Source organism: Dasypus novemcinctus, chromosome 9 (genome assembly GCF_030445035.2).
Source record: "Dasypus novemcinctus isolate mDasNov1 chromosome 9, mDasNov1.1.hap2, whole genome shotgun sequence".
Lineage (NCBI taxonomy): Eukaryota > Metazoa > Chordata > Mammalia > Cingulata > Dasypodidae > Dasypus > Dasypus novemcinctus.
In genome coordinates, this window is record NC_080681.1 from 98080492 (window position 1) to 98104510 (window position 24019).

At 52.3% G+C, this 24019-nt stretch overlaps 2 protein-coding genes across 2 annotated transcripts; both read left to right on the forward strand.

The window, feature by feature from the left end:
• Window positions 1–125: 125 nt before the first annotated feature.
• Window positions 126–14381, forward strand: CSF3R (colony stimulating factor 3 receptor). The gene is given in 22 exon segments (XM_058303867.1): window positions 126–365; window positions 3664–3748; window positions 5947–6243; window positions 7049–7172; window positions 7312–7499; window positions 8470–8639; window positions 8764–8917; window positions 9015–9094; window positions 9488–9695; window positions 10617–10805; window positions 11190–11291; window positions 12090–12236; window positions 12360–12489; window positions 12806–12848; window positions 12850–12911; window positions 13148–13284; window positions 13584–13633; window positions 13636–13728; window positions 13730–13813; window positions 13815–13940; window positions 13943–14002; window positions 14004–14381. Coding segments are annotated over 21 exon segments (2622 nt in total). The 5' UTR covers window positions 126–365; window positions 3664–3684; the 3' UTR covers window positions 14118–14381.
• A 1254-nt stretch (window positions 14382–15635) lies between these two features.
• MRPS15 (mitochondrial ribosomal protein S15) lies at window positions 15636–22167 on the forward strand. The gene is made up of 8 exons (XM_004472258.4): window positions 15636–15821; window positions 16103–16144; window positions 17009–17084; window positions 17878–17926; window positions 18400–18484; window positions 19862–19920; window positions 21568–21759; window positions 22019–22167. The coding sequence occupies exons 1-8, from the start codon at window positions 15716–15718 to the stop codon at window positions 22151–22153; spliced, it is 744 nt and encodes a 247-aa protein (XP_004472315.1). The 5' UTR covers window positions 15636–15715; the 3' UTR covers window positions 22154–22167.
• The last annotated feature ends 1852 nt before the right edge of the window (window positions 22168–24019 follow it).

Consider the following 24019-nt stretch of genomic DNA (forward strand, 5'->3'; position numbering starts at 1 on the left):
TGCCCAGTCCCAAAGCTTCAAGCTCAGGAAATCCGGAGGCAAGGAAGGGGCGTTGTTGCCACATGCCCCAGCCCCTTTAAGACCCCCGAGGCAGGAAGGCTGCCCGGCCTCACCAGTTTCCCTCCCAGGCTCCTTCCTGGGAGGAAGGGGCTGTCTGTGCCTGCAGCGCGAAGGCAGGCGAGAAGGAGGGAGGCTGGGCAGGTGTTGCAATCCTCAGCCCCTGCCGCCTGTCAGAGGCCGAGCCATTAACGACAGGGCTGGGGGAGAGAAACGGGACTGCACTGTGCTGTTTTCAGGAACTTACCCCAAACTGGAGAGGAGAGGAGAGGGGCGGCCAAGCAGGTGCCTGGCCAGCAGGCGCCAATGTGAGTAGGGGATCCCCAGGGAGGGGCAGAGCCTTGGGCTTGATGGGGACCTAGAATCCAGGGCCGCTCCCCACTTCTGCCGAGTGCCCATAACCAGGGGCCCTGAGGCCTGGGGTCAGGCCTCCTGCCTTCAGGGTCTGTCCCTTGGAGCCGGAGCCCTGGACATCGAGTCTCTCTTCCTGAGGACACACCAGCTTTGGGCGTGGAGGTGGGGGTGAGGGTGGGGGTGTATCAAGGAAGTCCCAGGCCGCCGAATATCCTTAGAGACCCTGAGCTGGCTCAGAAGAGGCCAGGTGTTGTCCCTCCCCGTGTCTATGTGTCTGTCTGTGTGCCCAGTCTCTCCCCTCCCCCGACTCCATCTCCGTTCCCTGTACTCTCATTTCTGTCCTTTCTCCTCGACCCCCCTCTGGCTTGTTTCCTCTCGCAGTTTCTGTCTGTCTGGTGCCTCCCAGAGTCTCTCAGTGCCTCTCTCTGTCTCATGCTTCCCTTTGTCACTCAAATCTTACAATCTTTTGGACATGGGACTGCCCCTGGGCCTTGCAGGGCGTCCCCTGCTGCGCTGGGTCCTGTACCGTGGACTCTCTTGCTCTCTCCCTCAGTGTCTCGCTGTCTCCCTGGGCTCGGTCTCTATCCTGGCTCTGCTGCGTCTCCCCCTCTGTGTGCCTCACTCCCTCCTTCTCTGAACCACCTCTGGGAAGGCCTCTCCCTGTTTATTCCCAGCCCCTCCCTTCTGCCCTCCCTCTCCAGAAAAAAGAAATCCCAAGAGTAGAAAGGACAGGGGAGAGAGGGACAAGGGACAGGGACCGAAGCAGAGGAGGGAGGGTGCGGGGAGCAGGTAGAATGTGATGGGAGTGAAGGGTGAGGAAAGCACAGAGGGGCGTGGAGAGGGGGATGGCAGCCCCCCAGAGAGCTGGGGCCCAGAAAGGGTCTGGAGCTCCTGGGAGCCAAGCGGAGGTGGAGGGAAGGGGGGAGAGCTTGAGAGAGCTTAAAGGAGGGGGCCCAGGAGCCGGGCTTTGAAACTACGCAGTGTGACAGAGGCACAAGGTGGTGGCAACCGTGCAGCCTGTGGGGGGCAGGGGACAGCGTGCTAAACCCAGCTGGCTCCCATGGGGTGGTGTCCTGCTTTATGACTCATGAAAGAAGTTACGGGCACTGCGTGCTGACTCCATGCCCAGCACAGCGCTAAGTGCTTTTACGGCAGATCGTCTCATTCCACCCGCACAACTCCGAGAGGTGGGTGTTCTGATCCCTTTTTCACAGACGGGGAAGCTGAGACTTGGAAAGGGTGAAGTAACTTGTCCAAGGCCATAGAGCTGGTACGTGGCAGAGCCAGGGTTCCCATCAGGTAGTGTGACCCAGAGCTGGGCTCTCAACCTCCTTGCATTCTGACCCCGAGAGTGAGACCATGTTCCAACAGGCCCCAGTTCCTCCCCAACCTGGTAGGGGGTGCCCAGGGCTGCTGTGGGGGACCAGGGGCTGGTGCCAGAAATCCCAGCACCCACGATCCCATGAGGAGGATACCTGGGCCTCTCAACAGGATGGGCTGGACCTTGCTGGACCTTGCTGGGCCTGAGGCTGACCCTCACTAGGGCAGCAGGGCTGGGATACTAATCAAAAATGCATGCAGATGGGAACAAGAGTCCCTAACTCTAGATCTAGGGGACAAAACCTCCCCCAACAAATGTGCGTGGGGGATAATCAAACTGGTGTGCTGGAGCAGGAAGGTTGCCAACTGATTGAGAGGCAGGAGTGCTCTGGACAGTGGTGCAGGTTTCTCACTGCATAATGGTGTCCAGATGAGGGAAAAGTGGAGGCTGATATCAATTCAGCCTGTTCTCCGGCCTCCAAGCCGTGAGTCCTAGTGTGGGGCTGCATCTGTCCATAGTTGGGGTGCTTTTTTTTCTAATTTTCACAAAGGTAACTTATGCGTTAGCAGTCACCATATATATAGGCAGATTCTTAGTTCCTGGGAGGCGCCTGCAAGTAAAAACAGCCTTGAGGATCTGAGGAGATTCTCATTCACATCTCCATCTGGGAGGAAGAGAAAAAGATTCTCCTAGCTTTTTCTCCCTTCCACGCACAGGATATCTGCTGGGAAACCACTTAAGTGTATGTGTTCATGTGTATACATACAGACTGGTTAGCGATTCCCACTCACCTGCCACCAAGAGCACCAATTAGTACTAGAGGATCAGGTGTCTGGCCCCAAGACCCCAACAAGAGCAGGGTGGAGGGTTAGGCTGGAAGCAAAAGAAGGGTTGGGGGGGTGCTGCTGGAAACTGCCCACACCTGTGGCAGTAACCTTAGATACTTCCTGAGACTAGCGCTCATCCTCTCTCCATCTAGGCACTATCACCATGACCATATGACGCCTGGCCCCAGAGGTCTGGGCCCAGAATTGGGGGTGCACTGGACCCCTTGGAGCCCCCCCTCTCCCACATCTGCTCAGTCCACCTTTCCTCTAGTCATCACCGCTAGCTTTCCCTGGGTGTAACCTGAAAGCCCCCCCCCAGCTGCTCCTGGGAGTTCTCTTTCTTCCAGAGAGTATCTCTAGCCCCCTTGTCGTGGGTCTCCTCCAAGAACCTACCTGGTGCTTATGTATGCACAACCTGGAAGCACGAGGACGTTAACACCCCAAGGGACATCCCTTGGCAAATGGGAGGCAAGAGTGGATGGATAAGTGCTCCTGTCCTCTGACCCATGAAAGGGATCAATTGTCCATCGGGTGGACAATTCTGAGGTGTGTTCCACATGGCTCCTTGGAAGGTCCCGCAGAATCAAGGCCGGCTGCCCGCAGAGATGGCCAGCTCACTAAGGCATCCTTATGTGGGCTCTCTCCCCTCCCTGCTCCATTCTCCCCGCTCTCTCACTCTGTTGCTGGGATCCTCCCCAAATAAACTACTTCCCTTCAAGCCCTTGTTTCAGGCTCTGCTTTTTGGAGGAAAACCCAGCTAATACAGAAGGAAAGTGGGGGAAAAGCAGAAGAGGGAAGATTGCTGTTTCCCGCTGCTCCCTCCCTGCTTCTCCTGGAAGACAAGTATAATAACAGTGGCTCTCACTTAGAGAGTCATTTCTTACGTGCCAGGCAGTGCGCTGGGCCCTTGACATGCATCATTTTGTGTCTTCCTCCTCCCAAAGCCCTATGCAGCATATATGGATATTACCTCCACTTTACAGACCAAGAAGCTGAGACGCAGAGAGGTTAAGTAAGCTAGCCAAAGCTGCACCATGGCAGAGCAAGGAATAAGTCAGTTCTGACTCCAAAGCCCGTGCTCTTAACCACCCCCTCTGCCTCCAGGTGAACACCAAGACTGGCACTATGGCGGGGCCGGGGACCTGGAGCCTGACCCGAGCTGCCCTGATCATCCTTCTGCTCCCCGGAAGTGAGTGCGGCCCGGGGTGGGGGTGCAGTGGGGAGAGGGAGGAACGGGGAGAGCTATTGGGAGTGGGGAATCATTTCCCTGCAGGATCTACCCAGGGATTCCTAGAGAAGTCCAGGAGACATAAAACTGGGTCATAGCATGTGGGGCAGCCAGGCCCACCCCCATCCATCCCACCACCACTACAGACCTCTGCAGGAAAGCCACCCCTCGCGAGAAATGCTGAGAGGGTCTGGGCCGGTCAGCCTAGAAAAGGCTGGGAGACCCAAGTTCTTCTGCAGATTCTGCCATCTCCAGGGGTGAGTAAACTGAGGCCAAGATTGACAGGATGCCATCCAGCAGGGGTCTGCAAACTTTTGTCTGATGGTAAGGTTTAGGCTTTGCAGGTCACTTCTGGTCTCAGCAGGCGGTTGCTGCTGCTCTTTTTAACCCTTTAAAAATGTAAAAACCATTCTTAGCTCACCGGCCACACAAAAACAGGCCACCTGAGCCCTGCTGTGGAAGACTCAGCATCAGGTGCAGTTGTGAAGTGGTCAGCCTTGCAAGGTTCCTTTTAGGCTACAAGTCTGAGTCTGTGAAGCAGTAGGAGTCCCATGATGAGCACCATGAACCTGCTCTGTCACCCTGGCCAAGCTGCTTCTCCTCTTAGGGCCTCGGCATCCCCATCAGAAAATGGACCTAAGAACACCAGCGAGAGGAGAGAAGGCAGGGTAGGCAAATTGCAGCGCTTACTGATTTACTCGATAAATTTTCACTAAGGGTCTGCTCTATGCCAGGCATGGGGAATACAGTAATGACTAAAACAGACAAGGTCCCTGGCCTCACAGAACTGATGGTGTCTAGCTGGGGAGACAGATGAACCGATACGCATGGGACTCTGTAATCATAAATCTAGTAAGAGCATTGTGGAAGTACAAGGGGCTTGGCCTGGTCAAGTTGGTCTGGACCTGGTCTGGTCCCCCCAGGAAACCTGCCTGTTAACCCATGGAAAGAGGGGTAGGGGGAAAGAAGACGAGCCTCTCAAAAAGGAACAGCAGGTACAAAGATCTGGAGATTGATTAATGAGATCGTGGCATTTTCAAGGAACAGCAAGAAAATCAAAGCACTGAAGTGGAGAGAGGATGGTCTGAGCTGGAACTAAAAAGGTTAGGCAGGGGCCAGGTACCAGGGACAGGCGAAGGATCTGGATTGTTATACTAATCAGTGCAGTGGATATTTAGATGCCAGGCACTGTTCTAAATGCCTTACACATGTTAACATATCTAATCCTTCCAACAACACCAAGCCTGGAAGTATATTTATGTCCATTTCACAGGGGGGAAAACTGAGACACAGAAAGTCTCAGGAACATGCCAGTGTCACATAATAATTGATAGATCCAGAATTTTTTTTTCTTTAGGAGGCACCAGGAACTGAACCTGGGGCCTCCCATGTGGGTGGCAGGCACTCAACTGTTTGAGCCACATCTACTCCCTGCTCATTTGTTTTGCTCATTGTCTGCTCATTGTTTCTGCTCATTGTCTGCATGTTGATTTTGCTTGATGTCTGCTCATTGTCTGCTTGTTGTTTGTCTACTTTAGGAGGTACCGGGAACCGAACCCGGGATCTCCCATGTGGGAAGTGGGCGCTCAACTGCTTGAGCCACATCCGCTCCCCAGAGCTAGAATTTAAACCTAAGCAGTCTAGCCCCAACATCCATGCTCTTATCCATCCATTCAGAGCAATAACATGCCACTGAAGTGCTGTGATCAAGATAGGGTAAGGCAATCAGATTTGAATTTTAAAAAGCTTACCATGACTGCGGGTTGCTTATCATTCTAACACTGAATTCACCATCCTTGGGGTGGGAGCTGGGGAAGGGACTGGTCTCTACCTGGTAGCCATCTGTGCTCATCTCTTCCCAGCTCTACACTCAGTGATGTCACATTTGTAGCTTGAACTTGGCCATGGCAGGAGGGTTCACACCATGGGAAGTGGGTCTATTTTGCTCGGATTGTGCTAAACCTTACCAGCACATCATAATCCCTATCCTACTGCTTCTAGCTTCTCATCGCCCCAAAGGCACCTTTACCACTCCAGCCCCCGTGCCTCAGGGGTGAGGCAGGAGAGTGAGGGCCCTGGTCCAGGAGGGCAAAGACCTGGCTGATAGCCCAGCTCCACCAGGCACAGGAGTTATCCACGGCATATTCTCTCCAACCCAGGCCTCGAGGGGTGCGGGCACATCAGCCTGTCTGCCCATATCGTCCGCCTGGGGGACCCCATCACAGCTTCCTGCACCATTGGCGGGAACTGCAACCACCTGGACCCTGAGCCACAGATTCTATGGAAACTGGACTCAGAGCTTCAACCCAGTGGGAGGCAGCAGCACCTGCCCAATGGGACCCTGGAGTCCACCATCACCCTGCCCCACCTCAACCTCACACAGGCCGTTCTCTCCTGCTGTCTGCGCTGGAACAACCGCGTGCAGATCCTGGACCAGGCTGAGCTGCAGGCTGGCTGTAAGTCCCTCCAGCCAGAGCTCGTCCTCAGTAAGCACGTTACGGACAGTGTATCAACTCATCTTCCCTACCAGAGGGTAACACCATCAGCCCCATTTTGCAGATGAGGAAACTGAGGGTTGGAGAGAGTAAGTGACTTGCCCAAAGTCACACAACTAATCAGGATGGAGCCGAAATTTAAATCAGGAAGTGTGGCTCTAAAGCCAGTGCTCTCCATGGCTGCTGGGCAAGCCCAGCTCCTCAGCAGAGGAGGGGGAGTCCAGGGAGGACACTCTCTACGAGCTGAGCTTGCTCCCAGCTTCTCCCCAACCCCAGCCTCACTAGCAGTTTGTGCCAAACTGAGGCATCAGTAAAAACAACAACAATGACCAAAGTGCTTGTCCAAGAATAACAGCACAGCTAACGCTTCCATAGTGCTTACTATGTGCCAGGCAGTCATCTAAGCACTTTATGTAGAGCAAGGAAGCTGAGGCACAGCGGAGTTAAGTCACTTCAAGATCACAGATAAGTGAATGGCAGAACCAGGATGAAGGTGCTATATTGTCAGTGACAAAGGGGTCTGGAGTTGGAGGGTTTGGAAGAGGGGGACCACCAGGATTCTGTGATGCTTGTCCCTGTACATGCCAATACTTGGATACTTCCAGGCCTGCCCCTCAAGGATCAACCTGCATGGAGGCAGGGGGATGGACAAGGTGACCCCAGGGGGCCTGACCCAGGGCAGGGAAATATGGCAAACAGGTTCCAACTAAAGCTTTCAGAGTAGCCCTAACCGAAGTCCTCCCACTGTCCCCCACCCCACGCACAGACCCTCCTGCCCCACCTCACAACCTGTCCTGCCTCCTGGACCTCAAAACTAACCACCTCACCTGCCAGTGGGAGCCAGGACCTAACACTCACCTGCCCACCAACTTCACCCTGAAGAGTTTCAAGTGAGTAAGGGCTCCCACCCCAGCGCCTTTCTCTGAGTCCCGGGGTGGGGCATGGGCAGTACTGCGAGGCAAAGGTGGGAGGGAGAAGGGAGCCTTGCTCTTTTCCTTGCCCAAGCACCCAAGCTGGTCCTATTGGCAGGAGCCGGGGCAACTGCCAGACCCAAGAGGAGCCCATCCTGGACTGCGTGCCGGAGGCCGGGCAGAGCCGCTGCTCCATCCCACGCAAAAACCTGCATTTGTACCAGAATATGGGCATCTGGGTGCAGGCAGAGAATGCGCTGGGGACCAGCCTGTCCCTGAAGCTGTGCCTTAATCCCATGGATGTTGGTGGGTGACTCGGAGTGTGGGGGAGGGCAGAGTCCCCCAAAATAGGCAGACTCAGAGAGGTCAGGAGAGGGAAACAGACCCATGACAGACAAACAGACACCGGAAGACCGAGAGGCAGAGATATCAAAGAACGACACCAAGGAGACTGCAGCTGGAGGCACGTGTAAGAGAGAGGCAGGAGACACAGTCACCAATTACTTCCACAAACACTTCTTGACGCGCCCACTCCATACTAGGGACTATTCTAGGGGCTAGGGATACAGCAGTGAACAAAATAGCAAGAATCCCACGCTCAGAACTTTGCATTCTAGTAAAAAAAAAACAATCAGATGTCAGCAGATAAGTGCTATGGGGACTAAAAACAGGGAAGGGGGAGCAGATGTAGCTCAAGTGGTTGAGCACTTGCTTCCCATATGCAAGGTTCCGGGTTCAATCCCCAGTACTTCCCAAAAACAAAACAAACAAACAAATGGAAAAAACAACTCTCACCGGGGAGCAGATGTAGTGGTTGGGTGCCTGCCCTGCATTACAAGGTCCTGAGTTCAATCCCCAGTACCTCCTCTAAAAAAAGTGGGGGGCAGAGGGTGAGCAGGGTGGGAGACAGTTGTCATTTCAACAGAGTGGTCAGGAAAAGTCCCCACTGAGAAACCGACATTGGAGCAGAAACTCAAAGGAGATGAGGGAGTGAGTCACGTGGATATCTGGGAATAAGTGTTCCAGGCAGAGGGAACAACCAGTGCAAAGGCCCTGGGGCAAGAACACAAAATAGAGACCTAGAGAGAAACAGAGGCACACATATGCAGAGACAAATCCAAAGAAATATGGAGACATGGACAGAGACACAGAAAGAGACAGAAAGAGAGAGAAACCCAGGTTGGAAAATGGAACCACAGACAGAGACAAGAGGGAGCTAAGGCAGAGCCCTATAGGGTGGGGCAGGGAGAGGTTCTGACAACCCCTCTCCTTGCAGCAAAACTGGAGCCCCCCTCGCTGTGGGCCCCAGACCCCAGCTCTGAGGCTGCTCCTCCCCGGCCAGACTGCCTGCGGCTGCACTGGGAGCCATGGAGGCCAAGCCTGTTCATAAGCCAGAAGTGCGAGCTGCGCTACCAGCCACAGCTTGGAGAAGCCAGCTGGGCCCTGGTGAGGCCAAGTGCAACCCCAAGAGCCTGGGGTGTGGGGAGCTGAGGGGTGGGGAAGTACGGGCTTGAGCTGCCCTGGAAGGGCCCAGACACCCAGGCTCAGAGCCACGGCGCCCCCCCACCAGGTAGCCCCCCTGTTCTCCAGGACCCTCCAGCACGAGCTCTGTGGGCTCCTCCCAGCCACAGCCTACACCCTGCAGATGCGCTGCATCCGCTGGCCCCTGCCTGGCCTCTGGAGCGACTGGAGCCCCCGCCTGGAGCTGAGCACGCCAGAACTGGGTAAGAAGGTGGCAAGGGGCTGGGAGCAGCCATCACGGCGCAGACCAGCCTCCAGGGCCCTCCTGACCGGCACGCTCTCCGCCCTCTCCCTCTACAGCCCCCATCGTCAAAATGGACACGTGGTGGCGGCACAGGCAGCTGGATCCCAGGACAGTGGATGTGCAGCTGTTCTGGAAGGTGACCCCCCTCTGAAGGCCATCCCTTCACCCCTGAGACCTCCTCCTACCCAGGCAGACCCCTGTGATCCAATTTGTATGTGATTTCCATGCCCTTTTTGTGTGTGCTTAGGAAGTGGGGTAGTGCCCTTTTTGGAGAGACAACAAAGCAGGACTCATCTGTGTCCAAAAGGGTCTGTTCTGTGAATAGTGAAGTGACTGCCAAGTGCAGTGACGTGCTTCTGCCTTCCCTCCCTCCAGGACCTGGCCCAGGGGAACAGAGTGAGGGAGGAAGGCGGGAAGCCTTGCTCCCAGCCTAGGGGGCTTAGTTCCTGTGATCCATCTGCCCATCCAGAGGCTCTGCCCGACTCCCCAGGAGTGCTAACCCTTATCTTTTCCTACTGTGCCCACCCAGCCCCTGGAGAAAGCTGGAGGGCAGATCCAAGGATACCTGGTTTCTTGGAGACCCTCGGGCCAGACTGAGGCAGTCCTACCCCTCTGCAACACCACAGAGCTAAACTGCACCTTCTACCTGCCTCGGGAAGCCCGGGAGGTAGCCCTCATGGCCTACAACACGGCCGGGACCTCGCGCCCCACCCCAGTGGTCTTCCTGGAGAGCAGAGGTAACGGGGCCTGGCAGGCAGTAGCACACCGTGGCTAAGCCCGTGAGTGCTGAGGCTAGGCTGCCTGGGCTCAAATCCAGTTCCACCGCTGGCTAACTGCATGACCTGGGCAAGTTATTGCACCTCCCTGGCCTCTGTTTACTCACCTGGCAAATGGGGACGATATCGGTGCCCACTTCAGAGCGTTGTTGTGAGATCTAAATAAGTTAAGATATGCGCCTGGCACAAAGTAATTGTTCAGTATGTGTTAGCTATTATTATTATCACTAGCCAGAACCAGGTTACCTTGGTTACACACACACACACAGAGACCATTCTGCCAAGGAAGCTGGGAGAGAAAGTCCTAAGCCTTTCCAGCTGGAATATGGTCCCTGGATTAATTGCTCATTCCCAGGGGATCAGCTGCCACACCAAAAAGTTCCCCTAAATATGGGTCTTCACAAGGTGAGACTAATAATAATGATAACAATAAGAATAGCTAATATTCCTGCTTACTAGCCACAAGTTAATAATCTCTGTGTCTCTCAGTTTTCACATGAATACAATGGTGACATAATAATACTTCCCTGTCCTGGGACTGTTGAAGGTCTCAGAGAATCAACGTGGATCAAGGACCATGCCCGGCATATACCAAGAACTCTATTGTGTCAGCTATTACTGTTTTTTAGCCCTACTCTGCGCTGGGCACTAGAGTAGCCTTCATTCCATGCACCATCTCATTTAACCCATGCCATGACCCTATAAGGTAGGAACTTTTTATCACCATTTCCATTTTACAGATGAGGAAACTGAGGCTCAGATGTTGACTTACCCAGGGTCACCCAGCGTGTGAGTAGCAAAGCCAGGATTTGAACCCAGGCTTCTGACTCTGGGCCTGCACTCTTGTCACCTGCATTCCACTGTCTCTCACTCTGTCTCCAGGCCCACCCCTGACCAGGCTCTACACCACGGCCCCAGATCCTCACAGTCTCTGGGTGGGCTGGGAGCCCCCCAGCACCCAGCCTCAGGGCTATGTGATTGAGTGGGGCCTGGGACCCCCCAGCCCCAGCGGCAGCAACAAAGCCTGGAGAGTAGAGCATAATGGGAGCCTCACAGGGACTCTGCTGCAGGGTGAGGCTGCACCTGGGCGCCGGGCATGTGGGCAGGGCCGGGGAGAGGGGTGGCTGGGCATCTGAAGGTAGGCCAGGGACAACCTGAACCATACCAGAGAAACAGATTCCCTAGCCTTTCTCCATCCTTCACTGTTCTCATCTCCCATCCTCAGAATACAGTCTACCATGGGCCTCTCTTTTGTCATTTCTGGCCCTACCACTTTTCCAGCTCTTGCTTCCACTTTTCTTCTCTTATCCCCATCAAAATGATCTGAAGGTGATATTGTGGAGTTTAGGCCAGCATGGTGAAGCCCAGGTTAGCCTGAAGAGGTTGAGGTTAGCACCTGATCATCAGCAGAGGTTAGCCCCTAACCAGAGCACTCACCCCATTTTCTCTCCACAGAGAACATTAGGCCCTTTCAGCTCTACGAGATCACTGTGACGCCCCTATACCAGGACACCATGGGACCCTCCCAGCACATCTACACCTATTCCCAAGAGAAAGGTCCGTCAGCCAGCAGGCCCCTTCCCACAACCCTCACGCCCCTCTCCCAAGGCCTGCCTGGCCCCAACAGACAGGAATATGAAAGAACATTTCCATCTTTCCTACCTCTGGCCGTGGAGAGGGGTCTCTCCCAATCCTAAGATTACCCCTGCATTTCACCCCTGCAAAAGCAGCTGGACAGAAGTGAGAGGAAGACGTATTAGAAATTGGACAGTGGGTTTGGCAGAAGGCAGGGAGCACTGCGGGATATGGAGCTAAAGAGCCAGACAAGGTTTAGGACTTGTCTTGGATACCATGCCAAGGGCATTCTTTTTTATCTTATAGGAAGTGGGGAGACAATGAGAAGTGTTGATCTGGGTGTGACATGCTCACAATTGTGTTTGAAAATAAAAGAATTCAGGAAGCCAGTTTAGTAAAATTCAATCAATTGTCCCAACAGAAATCAGGTGCCACTCCAGAGAGAAATTAGACAGAGGACCTAGCATAAATTCAGAGGGCAAGAGGCAGAAATCAGATAGTGAGTCAGACAAAATCAGGCCTGGCAGAAATCAAGGAGAAAAGCTTTGGAGTCAAAGAAAGCCAGATTCAGGTCCTAACATGGCCACTTTTTGGCAGTAGGTGGAATTCAGACAAAGCTTCTGGGAAAACGAAACTGTTAAGCAGGTAGAAACTGGACATAGTCCCTTTGGACTCTTTCCTCAGTACCCCACAGGCTGTGGGTCTGGGCGAGCCATAAGGAGTCCAGCCATAAGGCTCTCTGCCCATCTCGGTTCCCCGTCTGCAACTCTCTTCCCACAGCCCCCTCCCGTGCACCAGAGCTGCATCTAAAGCACATTGGCAAGACGTGGGCCCAGCTGGAGTGGGTACCTGCGGCTCCTGAGCTGGGGAAAAGCCCCTTTACCCAATACACCATCTTCTGGACCAATGCTCAGGACCAGTCCTTCTGTGAGTCTATCCTCAAGCCCCTACAGCCCCAGCAGGCCTGGTGGAGGGAAGCACTCAGGAACCATGGAGGGAGCCTGAGGCCTCGGCATCCAGGCCCAGGCTGATGGTGCTCCCCAACCCCAGCCACCGTCCTGAATGCTTCCTCCCATGGCTTTGTCCTCCACGGTCTGGAGCCTGCCAGCCTGTACCACGTCCACCTCATGGCCACCAACCAGGCCGGGGCCACCAATAGTACAGGTCTCAAGCTGATGACTCTGGGTAAGGGGAGAGGGGAGCTAGGCAGAGAGGGTTGCTGGGAGGGTGCTCCAACCAAAGGGTTCCCATTCTGAGAGTAGATCTTGCCTTGAGAGTTCAACTTGAGCGAGGAGGCCCAACCCTGCCCTGGGGTCCCCAGCCTGAGGGAGGAGGCCCAGCCCTGCCCTGGGGTCCCAGCCTGAGAGAGGAGGCCCAACCCTGCCCTGGGGTCCCAGCCTGAGGGAGGAGGCCCAGACTGAGGGAGGAGACCCAGCCCTGTCCTGGGGTCCCAGCCACTGGCATCTCACAGGCACTCTTACATCTTCTGGCTTTCTCCTCACCCCAGAAGAGTCAGAGTTGCACATCCTCCTGGGCCTGCCTCAGCCTCCTGTTCTTGATCATCTGTCTCTGTGGGGCTGCCCGGCTCTGCTGTAGCCCCAGGTGAGTCCTTTCAAGAGACCTGATTCTCAAAGGGGCCTGCAGTTCAACTGGGTGGACCAGTTTAAGTCCCTCCAGTCTTTCCAGCTCCAAAAGCCTGTATCTGGGAGTCCGGACAATCCACCTTCTTCTCTCTGAACTAAGGGACCATCCATTCAGCTGCTGGGCATGCATAGGAGGAAGGGTAGAAAGATGGGAGGGCATGTTTGACCCAGCCTTCACCTGCCCCCCTCCTCCAGCAGGAAGAATCCCCTCTGGCCAAGTGTCCCAGACCCAGCCCACAGCAGCCTGGGCTCCTGGGTGCCCTCCATCGTGGCAGAGGTGAGAAGCCTGGAGGGACAGGGAAAATGGGGCGGGGTGTTGGCCCAGGCCCACAGTGGACGGAAAGCCCTCTGAGGATGACCACTCAGAACCTTCCTGTCACCTCCTAACAAGATCCCCTAACTTTGGAGTTGAACAGACCTGAGTTTGCATCCCAGATTTGCAAGTATCAGAATTCACTCACCTACCTCACTGTAAAATGGGATAATCCTGCAGAGAATTGTCGGGAAGATTCTTTGCAGTGAGTCAGGACAGGTGAGGTGCTTTGCAAGTATAACTCTTTGAGTTCCAGCAGAGAGCAGCAGAAATGTCCCATGACCATCCCGACTCAAGAAGGGATCATGACTGGGGTAGACACTTCAGAAATGAACCATCCACTCACCCCACGTCCGTATGTTCAGGAGGACCTTCCAGCTGCCCAGCCTTCAGGACTCCAGCATGCCCCCCCATCGCCAAGATCACGGTGCTAGAGGAGGAAGAAAAGAAGCCAGGGCCCTGGGGAGTCCAGCGACAGCACGGGGGCATGTGGCCTCCCCACCCTAGTCCAGGCCTATGTGCTCCAGGGGAACCCAAGAGCAACCTCCCACCCAGCCCCAGCCTCAGTCTGGCACCAGTGACCAAGTCCTTTATGGGAAGGTGCTGGGCAGCCCCACAGGGTCAGGGCCAGGGCACTACTTCCGCTGCGACTCCACCCAGCCCCTCTTGGGAGGCCCTCACCCCCAGCCCCAAGTCCCTATGAGAACCTCTGGTTCCAAACCAGCCCCCTTGGGGCCCCCAGTACCCCCATCTCCAAACCAGGAAGATGACTGTGCCTTTGGACCACTATTTGACTTCCCCCTGCTGCAGGGGCTCCAGGTCCATGGGGTGGAGGAGCTGGGGGGCTTTTAGGGTTTCCTGGGACCCTGCCACCTGGGCCTGCCTCCTGACAGGGCTGGGCTGTCCAGAGGAGAAAGTCAGGTCAGTAATCCATCACTAGAAAACCACCCCAGCCCCAGGAAAGCCAGAGAGAGCTCCCACCTCCTATCCTTGGTCCCCAGCACTCCTCCCCACATACCCCTAATCTATATAAATTGGCCTCATCCAGCCCCACCTGATAGCCTTCTGTGCTTGTTCCTGTCATTGCCCTCTCTTAAACTGGTTTTTCTAAAGAAACTCTTGAGTGTGTCTGAGTCTCAGTTCTTTTTCTTTTCCGGGCCCTAACCTTCAGGGGTACTTACTAGAATTGTTAGTTTATTGTTAGTTTACTCATTGCTTCCTTCCTTCACTCAGCCCTCATCTAGCCCCTCAGCTGGGCTGGCAGCAGGATTCAGAACTGACTCAACTCAGTCCACCCTCAAGAGAGCCCCCATTCTAGTGGCAGGCACTTGAAAACTAGTAATTAGAACACAGCGGCAAGGGTTACATGCAGGGAGTCACAGAGTGCCATGGGACATGGTGAATTGACCCAGAAAAGTCTAGCCCCTCATTTCACAAATATTATTTCAGTTAATATTTATTGAATGCTTACTATACACCAGACACTTTGCATGCAACCATTTCATTTAACCATCTCAGCAACCTAAAAGATCGATATTATTATACCATCCCCATTTAATGGATGAGTACATTGAGACCCAGAAAAGTTGAGGGACTCGCACAAGAAAACAGTGAGGAAATGGCTGAGTCAGCGATGTTAATCATCAGGATGAAACCCAGTGGTTCTCACAGGGTCCAAGGGAGAGAAGGCGAAGATACTAAATCGGGGTAGACGACGGGGGCAGACCTCAAGGAAGCCCCCAAAACAACCTGGACCAGAGACCAGGGGTATCAGGGAAGGATTAAGAGCAGGATGCCAATGTCCACAGAGAAAATGTGGCATTGGTGTGGGAAGGGTGGCCATGGTGGCAGCTGGGTGCGGGGAATAGGAGGAAGAGATGAGAAGGGGAGGCGTTTTCAGGACTTGGAGTTGTCCTGAGTGGTGCTTCACGGACAATTACGGGACATTGTAGATCCCCCCAGGGCCCACTGGATGGAACGTGGGAGAGTGTGGGCTATGAAGTGGACCATTGACTATGGGGTGCAGCGATGCCCAGAGATGTACTTACCAGGTGCAATGGATGTGTCATGATGTGGGAGAGAGTGTTGCTGTGGGGGGAGTGGGGGTGGGGGCGGTGGGGTTGAATGGGACTTCATATTTTTTTAATGTAATATTTTTTTTTAATGAATAAAAAAAAAATAGAGCAGGATGCATGCCCAAGAAAAAGTGGCATTTTAGTATTTATACAGCAGGTACAACGTGGCCAGACAACGACCACCAATCACACAGCCGGTAACCCAAACTTCTCCCAAAGTTTTGCTACATTTTTTGAGTCCTGACTTTGCAATCCGTTCTCTCTGTCCTCATCGCTCCGATCCCGCGACTGCACTCTATTGGTCGAGCCTGTGCAAACATGGCGGCGCCCGTATAATCCCGGCCGTACTGCGCCCTGCGGGAGTCGGAAGTCACTATGCTCAGGGTGGCGTGGAGGGCGTTGCGTTCGATTCGGACCCAGGTTGTGGCCCAGACCCCAGTCCTTGGGCGTCCTTCCGACCAGAGGGTTCTGCAGCCTCGAGGTGAGGAACTGAGAACTGGGGCGACGGTAGTAGGAACATGGGGTTCGACGAAAATAACAGGATACAGAGTGGTGGGGGAAGGGCGAAAGTGCAGCGGAAGCTGAAAGAGCAGTAAATGTGCCGAAAGGAGACGAAGTTTGAGAGGTGTGGGTAAGAAACCCGACGGCGGCTAAGTTCAGAGGCGCAAAGGGCATGGGGGAAGGATATATATGAAGGTCACTGAAAGAAATGCGGCTGGACTATTTAAAGAGATCGGTCCTAGCGTTTCCTCTTCTGCGCAGGTCTCCTCCAGGCCGCGCGTGGATATGCCGTCCAGAAACCAGGTACGGGGACTTGGGGTGGGACTTGGGACAGAAAGTGTGGGGTGGCAAAGGGATCAGAGATGGCGAGTTAGAAGCAGTAGATGGGGTGGACAGAGTCTAGCCCCTCGTTTGGCAAGGGGTGAATCAGAGCAGAAGACCCCACAGTCTGAAGCCTGCATGGGGAGGAGGGGCGGGAGCTTTTGGAGTGGGCCCCAGTGAAGATGAGCAAGCAAGAGGGAGTGCGTGACCGGCATTACCCAAGCCTACCAAGGGTTGCTCCTTTGAGCTGGAGAACTCGATTTCCCATTCCACGACAGTATAGCATAATGGTTATGATCCCTTTTACCGCATAGCAGCAGAGCAGAGTCAAACTGGTGAGACAAATTGATCTTCCCCATACCCCTCCCTCACCTCCAAAGAATGGCAGGGATGCTCTCACCAAGGCTGAGGTTCCCTGTGTCTCTACTTGGTGTTCAGGCATCATAAAGTTAGGGGTTCCCTCTTCAACCCCCTTATTTCACTCATGCAGTCAGCCATCAAGTGGTTTGCTGAGTGCCTTTTCTAGGCTGGGCCATGGGACCAGGCTGTAGGGGATTCAGAAGGAATCCAACTCAGACCTGTCCCTAGGAGGACCCATCCTAGTGGGAATCTGATAACTATAGAGCCAGACAGCTGTGTGAGAGCTGCAAGCACAGTATGGAAAAAACCAAACACTCCAGGGTGAACTATCAAGGCAAGTACAGAGAAGAACCTGAGCCTAGAGATATTCAGTGCCTTGCTTGAGACTCTGGAGACTCAAAGTGGGGGAAGGGTGAGAAAAGCCAGGTCTGGGAGGATGAGCTGTGAGAGCTGACTCTGGATGTTTTCCATCCCTGCACTGGACAGTCCAACCGAGACAAGACGATGACCCACCCCCTTCCATGCTGCTCAAAGACTACCAGAATGTCCCTGGAATTGAGAAGTAAGCAGGAAGAAATCTCTTTGCAGAGGCACAGGGCCCTGGGAGGATTGGCAGGGAGGAGGAATAACATGGCTTCAAGGCCTGGGCTGAAGCTTGTTTATGGAATGGGACAGAGAGGTTATAGAGGCCCAGGCATGGTAAGGGTGAGTGGGCAGCAGGGGCAGGTGGAGTGCAACTGCTTGCCTTTTTTTGTATTCTGGGCCAGGACTCTAAACCACCAGCTACCAAGGAGCTAATGTGTCTGACAGGTCTTTGTAGAAATCCCTCAGCTCTTGTTCCTCACAAGAACTCTGTGAGAAAGGAAATAGCGCCCCTCTTTTGTAGATTATCAAGCTGCCCAGTGTCATGCAGCTACTAAGGGGCAGAGCTGGGTTCCACAGCAAGGCTAACACCAGACCAAAGTCCTTATGCCTGTTGGGCATGGTAGGGGCTGAGCAATCCTTCCAGTCTCCCTGGTGGAGTGTTACTTGAGAAGAAACAAAATTAGAGAAGTGAAGTGTCTCAAAACAGATTGAACCGTGTTCTGGCTAAAATGGAAATCCTCCTCTTGCCCTCCTTGTGATGAGACCAGAACACTGGAGCTGACAGCTCCAGTTTCTTCTAGTTATCAGATTGGTCCGTGCTCTCAGCCCAGCGAGCCAAACTCATGGTACCTCTTAATCCCTGGGAAATGGGTCCCCATATCCAGAGAGATAGATTTTTCTGCTTTTCAAACTAAAATGAAAACAGTTTTGCCTTCTCTCTCCCCACCTCCACCCCTAACCTATATCTCATTGCTATGTTTTCTCCACAGCGTTGACGATGTCGTGAAAAGACTCTTGTCTTTGGAGATGGCCAACCGGGTGAGTGGCCTGTTGCAAACAATGGCCTCCCTCAGTCTTTTTGTCTGGGACTCTCCTACCATGACATCTGGTTAACATTTTCTACACCCCTCACTTTCCACCCCCTCCCAGTGCTTCTCAAGTCACAGCACTTATCCCAGTGTCATTCACCTTTCACTTGTCAGTACCCCCAGGACATCTTGAGGGCAAAGACAGTCTTATTCTCCATGGTACCCCTAACACCTGACAAATAGTAGATATTTAATAAATACCTGATACATGAATGAATGAGCAAGCTTCGGGGGCACTTACCCCACAAGGCATTTCTCCTCTCAGTGGTATTGGCTTTGGACTCCCCTAGATATAAATAACCATGTGGTTGCCATGGTTTGATGAGCAGAATGAAGTCTAACCCTGTGTCCTGAAGACTAGTTCATGGAGGGTGGCAGACCTCACAGAGTCTTTGTTTCTGATGGTTCCTCTGTTTTCAACAGAAGGAGAAACTGAAAATCAAGCAGGAGCAGTTGATGAACAAGGTCCTGGCAAATCCTGAGGACACCAGCTCACTGGAGGCTCGAAGTTGGTGTGGGGAGTAGGGGGTATGGAGGTAGTATGCTAGCTGGCACTTGAGCCAGAGCCTCTGTCTGCAGACATTCTGGGGATTAGATGTGGCTTGGCAGAGGGAGACTTGCAGGCCAAGACAATGAAAACAGGACTCTGTCCCAGGCTGTTTGATCCTAGAGTTGGGTCCGGACCCTGCCTCATACCACTGTTGAGCCTGGGCAAGTCGCCAACCCTCTCTGAGCCTCTGCTTCCTTAGTCTGGAAAACGGGAGTTTGTGGGGTAGGGCAGAGGTAATGTTACCTACCTCATGGTAGAATTATGAGAAGCCACAGGATGCAAACACACTTTGGAAACTAAAGCTTTCTGCTTTATTAATAGCAAGAGCTGACATTTACCCAGCCTTTCTGTGTCAGACACTGTACTAAACCTCGCATAACTTAAGTCATTTAATCCCCACAACAATTCTTTGTGGTATCCACTGTTTTTACTTTCATTGTACAGAGAAGGAAATTGAGGCACAGAATTAAGTTATTTACCTGAGAACACGCAGTTTGTGAATGGAAAAGCCAGGATTCAAGATTAGGCAATCTTGCTCCTGAGCTGGGGGTTCTGAGAGAATCTCCATCAGGGTAATATTCCTCCTTTGGTTTCAAGCTGGAACAGCAGTCCGCATTAGGTGTAGATGAAAAAACCCTAGCACTCCCCTCTCCTCTTGCTTTAGGCGAAGAAATTTATCTTCATTGACCACTGAAGCAAGTGGGATAGACTAGTGGACCTACAAAGGGTCTGTCCATTTCTTCCCCCTTTACCATTAGCCTGTATTACTGCCTCTCCCTCTCCCACCCTCCTGCCTTCATTCTAGTGGGTTAGAATCCAATGAGTTCATACAGGACACTAAACTCCCATGGAAAAAATAGATCTGGGGGCCCAATTCCTCCATAGCCCCTTTTGAGAAGATGAGTTTCAGCATCTTTTCATCCCCTGAAACCCCAGTCTGGGGACCACTCAACTGCAGCAAGCTGCTTACCTCACCTCATCTGTTTCTACCTTATCACCACTAAACTCTCCCATGATAGTATTTATCCTAGTCTAATTCCTGAATTTAATGAGAATGCTGTAAAGTTCTACCACTAAGAATGCTATTTGCTGTGGGTTTCTTGGAAGATACCTTTATCAGGTTAAGAAATTTCCTTCTTTTGACTTTGCTTTCTTTAGAAAGATAATCCACAGGCTTTTGAGATCTTGAAATTAAAAGAGCTGTGGAATTTATAGAGAGCTGTACAAAAGCATTGGTGATTGTCATTCCTTGAGTTCTTGAAATATAAGCCAGGTCTGGGTCCTTCCTTCCTTCCTTCTGTGCCCGTTCTCATCCTCTGTGGTTTGTGGTTTCAGTTGTTGCCTTGACAGTCAAAATCCGCAATTATGAAGAACACATGCAGAAGCATCGAAAGGTAAACCTTGGGCATTCCTGGGGGAGGGAAGTCTGGGAGGAGAAGGGCTCTGATCCCGAGAAGCAGCTTGAGAAGCCAGGTGCCTGCTCCTCCAGAGTGCCCACCACTCAGCTGTACTGGGAGACACATTGCCCTGCTGCCTGTGTTGGAGAAATGGGAGTTTTGCCCAGCTGTGCTGAGTGTCACCAGTGGTTAAGAGGGCAAACGGTAGAGCATGACCACAGTATCTGGCACATAGGGGGTGCTCTGTAAATATTTGGTGAATGTATGAATGGAGCCAAATAGCCCTGGGTTCAAATCCTAGCTCTACCACCAGACTAGCTGCATGCCTTTGGAAAAGCTATATTGTATGCCTGACCCTCCTCTGTTCCCTTAACGGTAAATGGAGATAATAGTATCCGTTTACAGGATCATGAGGAACACATGAAATAACAGCCAACATGTCGCATATAGTTTTGGTCCTGTGCTAAATACTTTACAGGCATCATCTCATTTAACCCATATAAGCATATCTTTATGTTCCAGTTTACAGAGAAATAACCTAGGCAGAGAGTGATTAAGTTATTCTTTAGGAAGCAGACTTGGCCCAATGGATAGGGCGTCCGCCTACCACATGGGAGGTCCACAGTTCAAACCCCGGGCCTCCTTGACCCGTGTGCAGCTGGCCCATGCGCAGTGCTGATGCGAGCAAGGAGTGCCATGCCACGCAGGGCTGTCCCCCGCGTAGGGGAGCCCCCTGCGCAAGGATTGCGCCCCGTAAGGAGAGCCACCCAGTGCAAAAGAAAGTACATCCTGCCCAAGAATGGGGCCGCACACACGGAGAGCCGACATAGCAAGATGACGCAACAAAAAGAAACACCAATTCCCGGTGCCACTGATAAGGGTAGAAGTGGTCACAGAAGAACACACAGCAAATGGACAGAGAGAGCAGACAACTGGGGTTGGGGGCGGGCGGATAGGGGAAAAATTTTTTTTTTTTTAAAGTTATTCTTTAAGGCACATCACTAGGAAGTGATGAGCTGGAACTTGAAACAAGGTGATCTCTTTCTAGAGCCCACATGCTTAACCATTATGCCATATCTTAGCACAATGCCTGTCACGGAGCTGCCTTAATTAGCAATTGCTGTTATTTTTAGAGAAAACATGGTTGGTGGGCACAGATGGGCCCAGCACCATGCCTGGCACCTTGGTGATTCTGGAGTTGGTGGATCCTACACCTGGGAGATCATAGTTTTGTTCATTACTGGCATGGTACACCAGCCCCACTGCACTGGTCCCTCACAAAGCCGCACCCTCCTGTGATTGGTCTCCAGGAGGAGCACAAGGGCTTCCCTCCTCTCCACCCCAGCTGACAGTTTGCTAAACCGGAGAGGCTGAGTGGATGGCATAGGAGTCAGACTGCTAGACCAGATTCAAGCTCCAACCTCAGCACCCGCAGTTCTAGGATCTTTTATGAATCAGATAATATCTTTGACCTTTATTTCCTCCTCTGTAAAATGGAGATAACAATGACAATTAGAGGCACTAACATTGCATAAGATTGTTAGGAGATTTCAATGAGATGATAAAGTGACTGTCCTTTTGAAACTGTGACGTGGCATACCATATATTTATATAATTCTGAAAATAACACAGACTCCATTACAGGACAAAGCCCACAAGCGCTATTTGCTGATGAGCATTGACCAGAGGAAAAAGATGCTCAAAAACCTCCGTAAGACCAACTTTGATGTTTTTGAGAAGACGTGCAAGGAGCTGGGGATTGAGTACACCTTCCCCCCTCTGTACTACCGACGGGCCCACCGCCGCTCAGTAACCAAGAGGGCTCTGTGCCTTCAGGTACGAGAGAGAAATGCCGCTTTGGTTGGCCCCACTCGGACTGAGATGAAGGGAACAGGAGGGAGGGGTTGTCTGTTTCTGGTAAAGGCATAGAATTGGCTTCTGCCAGGGCCTCCAGCGGACACAGGAGGTCACAAGTCTCCAACCCAATGGAGAAAGGCTGGGGTTATTACTGGGGGAGACAGTCCTATCCTGCCCACTCCAAGTCTGAGGCCTTGCCTGGGGTTATGAAGTCTTTTCCTATCCTTTTTATCACCAGGTTTTCAAAGAGGTTCAAAAGCTGAAAAAGGAAAAACAGGCTTTAAAAGCTGCAGCAGCAGCCAAGAAAAGAAGTCAGAAGAACCTGGAGAGCCTATCCACAGCCAAACCAGAGACACTTAAAGAAAACCAATAAATTCTGTTCAATTATTTCTTTCTGCTTTGAACCCTGAGGAGAGAAGATAGGGGTCATTTTAGCCTGAGGAGGAGGAGGAGGAATTCATTCCTTCATTCAGCTCTGGGAAGCCAAATTGTCTGAGGCAAAGTCCTTATCCTCATAGAGGGGAAGGGAGACACTCGAATAAACAGCTGCCTGCTGTCCGGGTGGCATATATTTCATTGAACGCAACATTGAGCATGTGGCAACACAGAGGAGGGGTAGCTGGCCAGCCACTGGAGAGGGAAAGCCAGGTGGAGGAACTTTCTTCTGGACTCGGCCCGAAAGGATGAGCAGGAGTTCACCAGGCAGAGATGGTGGGGGTGGGGGGGCATCCCAGGCAGAAGGAACTGCAAGTACAAAGCCAAAGACTTCTACAAGTGTATGCTGTGTTCAGAGAGCAGTGAGGATTGGATATAAAGCCTGAAAGGTGGGCTGAAGCTGGGATGAGAGGCTTTATATACTAGACTGGGGAGATTACACTGTCCTCTAGAGTTGAGAGACAGGTAAGGTGTTTTTTTGTTTTTGTTTTTGAGGTACTAGGGCCAGAGATTGAATCCAGGACCTCATGTGAAGGAAGTCAGTGCTCAACCACTGAGCCACATTAGCTCCCCTGAGGTGGTTTTTTTGTATATTTGCTGTTTGGTGTTTTGTTTTTCTTGTTTTTTTCGGATTGTTTTTAGGAGGCACCAGTGACCAAACCTGGGACCTCCCATGTGGAAAGCAGGTGCTCAACCACTTGAGCCACATCTCTTCCCTGACAGTTAAGGTTTTAAAACCGAATGGGTGATGATGGCAACCGATCTGGCTTTATATCATTAAGCAGCAGCAGTGTGGAAGGCAGATAAGAGGGGGAGAGACTAGAGCAATTTGTTGAGGGGTGGGGAGCCAGAGTCTCAGTGTTCAGACTGAAAATCTGATGAAAGCTTTAAGTCCTGTCCCCAGGAAATTGCACACCCACACAAAATATTGCTTATAATTTCTGGGGAATTAGAGATGCTCCCTTCCCATAAAGCCATCCATTTATACCAAGTTAAGTGCCAAGACCTAGAAGCCTGATTATTATTAGCATGTTTGAAGAATGCAAGGAAATCAGTATATCTAGAACTGAAAGAGCAAAGAAGAGTAGGAAGAGATGAGGTCAAAGGAACAGGCAGACAACAGATGACATAGAGCTTTCCTGGGGAGAAAACAGGACTTTATTCTCTGTAAGAAGGGAAGCCATTGAAGAAAGCCAAGGAAAGGAAGATATGTTAGAGATGTCCAAAGAGCAGTTGGAAATTTAGATCTGGGACTCAGTAGAAAGATCCAGGGAAGTGATGGGCTTGGGAATTATATTTAGATATTAATTGAAGTCATGGGTGTAAGTGAAATTGCCCAGCAAGGGAGTATGTAAGAAAAGGGCCAAGGGCTGGTTTGGTGGGAGTGTCTGTGCCTGGGTCAGATGGTAAGGGTGATCCCTCAGGTCAGAGCCTGAGGGGAGAGGTCCTGCCAGAGTCAGGAAGAACAGCTAAGGTTGAAGGGAAGGTGAAGCGAGGGTAGAATAGAGCACCTAGGATCCTCCAGAATAGGGAGAAATGAGAGGTTCAGAACTGAAGATGGATCTCTTCAGGCATCACCTCCAGGAATGGGAGGGGAAGGCCTTTTATGGGGCAGGACTTCTGAGTGGACACGGCTCCTTAGAGGTGCTGCGCTAGAGGGCCAGGAGCCAACATTTCATGGAGCTAGTAAAGGGGAAGGAAACTAAGAGTAGCTAGAGAAAGGAATAGACTTTAAGGGACAGGCCCTTTGGGAAAGGAACTGTTTTAGGTGCCGCCTTAGCCATATTATCTCAACTTCAAAACC